Source organism: Chiloscyllium plagiosum, chromosome 48 (assembly GCF_004010195.1).
Source record: "Chiloscyllium plagiosum isolate BGI_BamShark_2017 chromosome 48, ASM401019v2, whole genome shotgun sequence".
NCBI classification, from domain to species: domain Eukaryota; kingdom Metazoa; phylum Chordata; class Chondrichthyes; order Orectolobiformes; family Hemiscylliidae; genus Chiloscyllium; species Chiloscyllium plagiosum.
Window position 1 is genome coordinate 812,339 of NC_057757.1, and position 7,131 is coordinate 819,469.

At 48.4% G+C, this 7,131-nt stretch overlaps 1 protein-coding gene across 1 annotated transcript in view; it reads right to left on the reverse strand.

Annotated features, from left to right (window-relative positions):
- The window catches only part of dvl2 (dishevelled segment polarity protein 2), a 46,423-nt gene extending 46,116 nt beyond the window's left edge, over positions 1-307 (reverse strand). Inside the window, exon 1 of the mRNA XM_043683366.1 lies at positions 117-307. Coding sequence (XP_043539301.1) covers positions 117-277 — 161 coding nt within the window. The 5' untranslated portion in view covers positions 278-307. The remainder of the gene's footprint in view (positions 1-116) is intronic.
- Between the last annotated feature and the right edge of the window lie 6,824 nt (positions 308-7,131).

Here is a 7,131-nt window from a genome sequence, read left to right on the forward strand (position 1 = left end):
GGGTGTGGGGGTGGGGGTGTGGGGGTGGGGGTGTGGGTGGGGGGAGAGATGTGGTGGGGCGGGTGGGGGTAGGTATGATCTCTCTCCCCACCCCAGGCCTCGGGCCCTGATCTTACCCGAAGTCCTGGTCCATGGATTTGAAGAAGAATTTGTAGTTGGGTTTGTTCAGAACCAGTTTGAAGTCGGCCAGCGTCACCCTGTCGGCGGGTAACTGCAGCTTCACCAGGTACGGCGTCTCCTCCTCGTCCATGTGGTAAATTATTTTAGTCTCGGCCATTGCGGCGGCGGCGGCGGCGGCAGGGCTCGAGCTTCACTCCCTCCGGATCGAGCGCGCCCCTCGCCCCTCGCCCCTCAGAGCCCCCCGCACCACCGCGCCTGCGCGCCCCTCGCCGCTGAGATTCCACCGCGCCTGCGCGCCCTCGCCGTTGAGATTCCACCGCGCCTGCGCGCCCCTCTGATGCCACCGCGTTTCCCCTCACCCTCAGATTCCACCGCGCCTGCGCGCCCCTCATGCCCCAGCTGCCCGCATGTCCGCGCCTTTCACCATCCACCCCCGAGATCCCCGCACGACCGCGCCTGCGCGCCCCCTCGGACGACCGCGCCTGCGCGCCGCCACTCTGTGCGCCTCTTTGCCCCCAGGTATCCTATACCACTGCGCACGCGCCCCCCGCTGCTTCGCAGCGCCTCTGCGCGCCCTCATCTCCGCGACCCCGAAACCGCCGCATCCTTCACCGATCCGCTCAGAGCGCATGCGCCCCTATTCAAGTTCTCTCCGTCCCCAGGTTCGATGTGAACGAGGCGGAGCCACGCATTGTGACGTCTGCGGATTTATGAATATTAATCATACCGCCCCCACGGCCGCCATCGGCCGTTCAGCCCATCGCCCCTGCCTGTGCTAGCCCAGTCTGCTCACCTAGTCTTCAGAGAAGTGTTCCAATGCACGAGCCCGCCACATTCCCTGGCTAATGCTCTCTTACAATCTCTTCCATTAGGCAGAAAATACAGAAGCATAAACAAACACACCTCCCCTTCCCAACTTCTTCCCCACTGCTATCCAACTGCTGAATAACTTCAAATAATGCTTTGTGCCCCTCCTATGTTGCTGTCACCTTGTATTCCTTGCTCTGTTTAAACATGCTATGATCCGTATGTCCTTGTTTGCTCTGATCCGCCTACACTGCTCACAAAACAAAACTTCTCACTGTACTTAGGTACATGATCACCGCCCTCAGGCTGTCCTTATCAGACTGGGCAGGGGTGGGGCAATACGAGGCATTCTGTCTCAACTACCTGTCTCTGAGTCCCAACTTTGACCCTCCCTCCATTAGGCACTCCCACCCCCTGCAATCAGAGTAGTCCAGATTCAATTCAGATGGGGCAACATCTGAAACAACACCAATCTCACAGGACATAGCCAAACTAAATTTAAAAAAGGACAATGCTGGGAATCTGAAAGAAAAGCAGAGGGCCACTAAGCTTTCAATGGGTGGCACGTAGTGAGAAACAGCTGATATTTCGCATCAGTGAACTGAACGTCACTTGACCTGAATGGTTGAAGTCTTTTTATGGGGAATACTCACCATTCTGTGCTATATTAATATAAGCCCAAACAGACCCTTCGGTCCAACCAGACACCTGTAATTCAAATTATTCAAGCTCCTCATGATTTGATAAACTTCTGTAAGGTCCCTCCTCAACATCCTATGCTCCAGTGAAAAATGTCCCAGCCTATCCAGCCTCTCCTCATAACTTGAGCTCTCCATAGCCGGCAACATCTGCAACAGGGTGACCATAACTGCATACAGTATTCTAGAACAGGCCTCACCAATGTCCTGTACAACATGACATCCCAAGGCCTATATTCAAAGGTCTGTGCAATGAAGGTAAGCATGCTAATTGCCTTCTTAACCACCCTATAACATGATGCAAACTTCAAACAATTACGTACCTGAACCCTTCAGCCTTTCTGTTCTATAACATTACCCAGGGCCCTGCTTTTAATTGTATAAGTCTCGCCTTTGTTTGTTCTACCAAAATGATGGCACTGAGTCAGATTACAAAATCCCGCCCACTATCACCCTCCATTAACATCAGCACAGCAAGATCAAATGGAACATTAAACGTGAGTCATGACATGTTAGTATGCATCAACACCAAGTAAACCAGGAAGACAGAGAGAATTCAAGTCTGAGAGAAGTGCAGATACTATAAATCAGAAATAAAAATAACAACAGTTGCTGGAAAAGTTCAGCAGGTCTGGCAGCATCCGTGGTGAGAAATCAGAGTTAACATTCAAGTCCAGTGACCCTTCCTCAGAAATCAAGTCCACTGATTAAAGGCCTGATTAAAAAATACCTTTTCGGAAAGCAAATGAATTGCTGATCCTTATTGTAAGGACAATGGAGTATTGAAAAAAAAGGGAAGTTTTCTACACCTGTACTGGGCATTGGTGGGACTATGCCTGGAGTACTCTGTGCAGTTTTGGTCCATCTGTTTAAGGAGGGACGTTAGAAGCAGAAGGATCATTCCAGGGATGAAGGGATTTACAGAGTCATACAGCATGGAAACAGAGCCTTCGGTCTAACTTATCCATGCTGACCAGATATCCTATATTAATCTAGTCCCATTTAGAGCTCTTGAGAAGATTTGTAGCTGGGGTTGTGGATGAAGTCATGGATTTGTTCGCCAGGTTGGTGTGTTTCTCCGCAAACGTTTCATCCCCTCGCTGGGTGACAACATCTGTGCGTCTTTGATAAGGTGTCAGTGCTCTGTCCTGCCCGGTATTTATATGTCTGTTTATTGGTACTTCAGGGATCTGTATCTAAGTGTATCTGTATCCCTGTATACAGGGTCCAGTTCAATGTGTCTATTGATTGAGTTCTGGTTGAAGTGCCAGGTTTCAGGGAATTCTCTGGCATGTCTCTGTTTTGCCTGTGCTAGGATGGTTACATTGTCCCAGGTGAATATGTCTCCTTTATTGTCTGCGTGGGTTGGAAATGAGAGAGTGCTGCTTGTGTCTGGCAGTGGCGAGCTGATGTTCATGCACTCTTATAGTCAGTTTTCTTCCTGTTTGTCCCACGTCATGTTTTACACAGTCTTTGCAGGGTAGCTTGTAGAGAATATCCATCCTGTTGGATGTGGGTGTCAGGTCTTTAACCTTTCTAAGGAGCTGGTAGAAGGTGTTTACTGACTTGTGAGTCATTAAGATTCCCAGGGATCTGAGCAGTCGGGTGGTATGTCTGATATGTCTATGATGTACAGTATGGTTGCTGTTGTGTCTGGCTGTGTAGTATTTTCAGCTTTAGGTTTGTACCATTAACTACCGGAGGATAGCTCTCTTGGGCTACCTGTTTTGTTTAAATCCTTAGAACAGGTGTTCCTGCTCCTGTTCTGCCCTCTGACGTTGTGGGTTACTGCAGCATGTCCTTGCCTGTTTAAATAATATCCTAATGCAGCTTCGTTTGCTGGGGTGGTTGCTGTTATAGTTCAGTATCTGGTCAGTATGGGTGTTCTTCCTGTACACACTAGTCTGGAGTTCCCCGATAGGTGTGCGTTTCACTAACACCTCCAGAAAGGGGCATCTGTTGTTGTTTTCCTCTTCTTTAGTAAATCTTATTCCGGTGAGGATGTTATTGATGTGGTGCTGGGTTTCTTCCAGATGTGTATGTTTAGTGATGACAAAGGTATAATCTGCATACTGGATCCAGAGTTTGGGTTGGATGGTGGGGCGGGACTGACCAATCTAAGCATTACATTATTGCTTCTGCTTTCAGTCCTGATATCGGGGACCCCATCAATATGCCGTTGATTTGTCTTTATACTTGAGGAGAAAGTGAGGGCTGCAGATGCTGGAGATCAGAGCTGGAAATGTGTTGCTGGAAAAGCGCAGCAGGTCAGGCAGCATCCAGGGAACAGGAGAATCGACGTTTCGGGCATAAGCCCTTCTTCAGGAATGGAGAAGGGCTTATACTTGTCTTTATACTTGTCCATTGAATATAAAGTGAGTTGTGAGGCATAGATCTAGTAGTTTTAATATGGAAGGTGTTTACTGACTTGTTGATGCTGTTGGTGTCATCAGGTGTCCTAGTCACCGCTTTGTACAATAACATAGCAATGGTATCTTTGGCTAGGTCGATGTTCATAGATGTGAAGAGTGCTGTTACATCAAATGAAATCATTATTTCATCCTCTTATTTTGTGGTGTTTCTGATGATGTTGAGGAACTCTTGGGAGGAGTGAATGGAGTGGTTGGAGCTGAATTTTGGGAAAGCAAATCTTAGCAGGACTTATACACTTAATGGTAAGGTCCTAGGGAGTGTTGCTGAACAAACAGACCTTGGAGTGCAGGTTCATAGCTCCTTGAAAGTGGAGTCACAGGTAGATAGGATAGTGAAGAAGGCGTTTGGTATGCTTTCCTTTATTGGTCAGAATATTGAGTACAGGAGTTGGGAGGTCATGTTGCGGCTGTACAGGACATTGGTTAGGCCACTGTTGGAATATTGTGTGCAATTCTGGTCTCCTTCCTATCGGAAAGATGTTGTGAAACTTGAAAGGGTTCAGAAAAGATTTACAAGGGTGTTGCCAGGGTTGAAGAATTTGAGCTACAGGGACAGGCTGAATAGGCTGGGGCTGTTTTCCCTGGAGCGTCAGAGGCCGAGGGGTGACCTTACAGAGGTTTATAAAATCATGAGGGACATGGATAGGATAAATAGCCAAAGTATTTTCCCCGGGGTTGGGGAGTCTAGAACTAGAGGGCATGGGTTTAGAGTGAGAGGGGAAAAATTTAAAAGGGACCTAAGGGGCAACGTTTTCACACAGAGGGTGGTATGTGTGCAGAATGAGCTGCCAGAGGATGTGGTGGAGGCTGGTACAATGACAGCATTTAAGAGGCACTTGGATGGGTATATGAATAGAAGGGTTTGGAGGGATATGGGCCGGGTGCTGACAGGTTGGACTAGATTGGGTTGGGATATCTGGTCGGCCTGGACAGGTTCTACCAAAGGGTGTGTTTCTGTGCTGTATCGCTCTCTGACTCTATTCTGTTAGGTGTTTCAGTTTTGTTTGCAGCTCCTTGGCTTGCCTGTACGAAGGTGTCCCTGGGAGTGATATAATTGCTCTGGGGTGGGGTGGGGGTTGGTTGCTGCTTTGTGAACCTCGGGTAGCCTGTCAGGTTTCATCTTTTGCAGGTTGGTTTTGCTGATGTCTCCTGTGCTGTGTAGTTGCTTTACTGTCATGGTAATCGTGTTCGGGTTGTGGGGGTCAGGTCTATCACCACCTGTTGATAAGTAGCGGTATTGCTAAGTAGTTTGTTGGTTTTCTCAGTGTACTGGTTCCTGTTGAGTATTACCATCATCCTTCCTTTGTCCGCTTGGAGCATCACTATGGTGTGGTGGTTCTGTTCGACGAGCTGGGAATTTGTGTTGCAGACGTTGCGTCCCCTGTCTAGGTGACATCCTCAGTGCTTGGGAGCCTCCTGTGAAGCGCTTCTGTGATTCGTGTCGTTTCGTGGCTAGTTGATGTTCATAAGCACATCGACCTGGACCCAATATACCGACCACTGCAACAGACAGCTGGAACTGGCAACCAGAAGCGGCAGATTCAAACCACTACAAAAGCCGGAGGAAACATCACAGAAGCGCTTCACGGGAGGCTCCCAAGCACTGAGGATGTCACCTAGACAGGGGACGCAACGTCTGTAACACAAATTCCCAGCTTGGTGAACAGAACCACAACAACGAGCTACAAATCTTCTCCCAAACTTTATCACTATGTGCTTGTCCCCCTTTTTGAGTTTCTTCAGCGCTTTCCTTTCTTCGGTGGGGAGTGTGTTCCAGTTGCCTTTCCTGCTCAGGGTCAGGGCCTTCGTCTGTCTGAGAGTCTGTTATGTTTCTTCATCCAGTCCATTGATTGTTTAGCATGGCCTCTAGTGCTGCTAGGAAGTCTGTTTTTCTGGCATAGAGTCACAGAGATGTACAGCACGGAAACAGACCCCTTGGTCCAACTCGTCCATGCCGAGCAGATATCCCAATCCAATCTAGTCCTACCTGCCCACATTCCTATAAAGCCTTCCTATTAATATACCCATCCAGGTAATTGTACCAGCCTTCATCACTTCCTCTGGCAGCTCATTCCATACACGCATCACCCTCTGCATGAAAAAGTTACCCCTTAGGTCCCTTTTATAGCTTTCCCCTCTCACCCTAGAGCGATGCCCTCTAGTTCTGGACTCCCCTACCCCAGGGAAAAGACCTTGTGGCATCTTTGTAGTTTAAGTTTAATTCACGTACCAGGATTTCTCAGAGTCTGCGAGTGGTCCCATTTGCCAGCACTTGGCCCCATGTTCCTTTAAACCCTTCCTATTCACAATACGCACCCAGACGCTTTTTAAATGTTGTAAATTGTACCAGCCTCCACCACTTCCTCTGGCAGCTCATTCCACACATTTGATGAACGGTCAATGGTTGAGTTGATTGTGCTGGTAATTATTGGAGTTTAGATGACCAAGAAGCCATCATATTGAAAGACTGAGGGTTTCATGAGGATACGCATCGAGAGAATTGTTCCTCTCATGGTCAAATACAGAACTAAAGGACAGAGTTTCAACACGACAGAGTCTCCCATTAAGATGGAGATGAGGAGGACGAGGAATTTATCCTCAAGAGGGTGGTTTGGCTTTGGAATTCTCCGTCCCAGTGGAGGCTGAGTTGGACAGTCTCTGATTGACGAGGGAAGCGAGAATTATTGGGAACAAGAACCAAAGTTGCTGGAAAAACTCAGCAAGTCTGGCAGTATCCGTGGAGAGACATCAGAGTTAACGTTTCGGGTCCAGTGACTCTTCCTCAGAACTGGATGCAAGATGTTAACTTGGATTTCTCTTCACGGATGCTGCCAGGCCAACTGAGCTTTTCCAGCATTTTCAGTTTTGGTTTCTGATTTCCAGCATCCGCATTTCTTTCAGATTTGGAAGAGTTATTGGGGATGGGGGCGGAGACAGGAAAATAGAGATGATGTCACAGTTGGATCAGCCAGGATTTTATTGAATGGTGGGGCGGGGCCAAATCATAGAAACCCTACAGTGTGGAAGCAGGCCATTCGGCCCATCAAATTCATGCCAACCCTCCAAAGAGCATC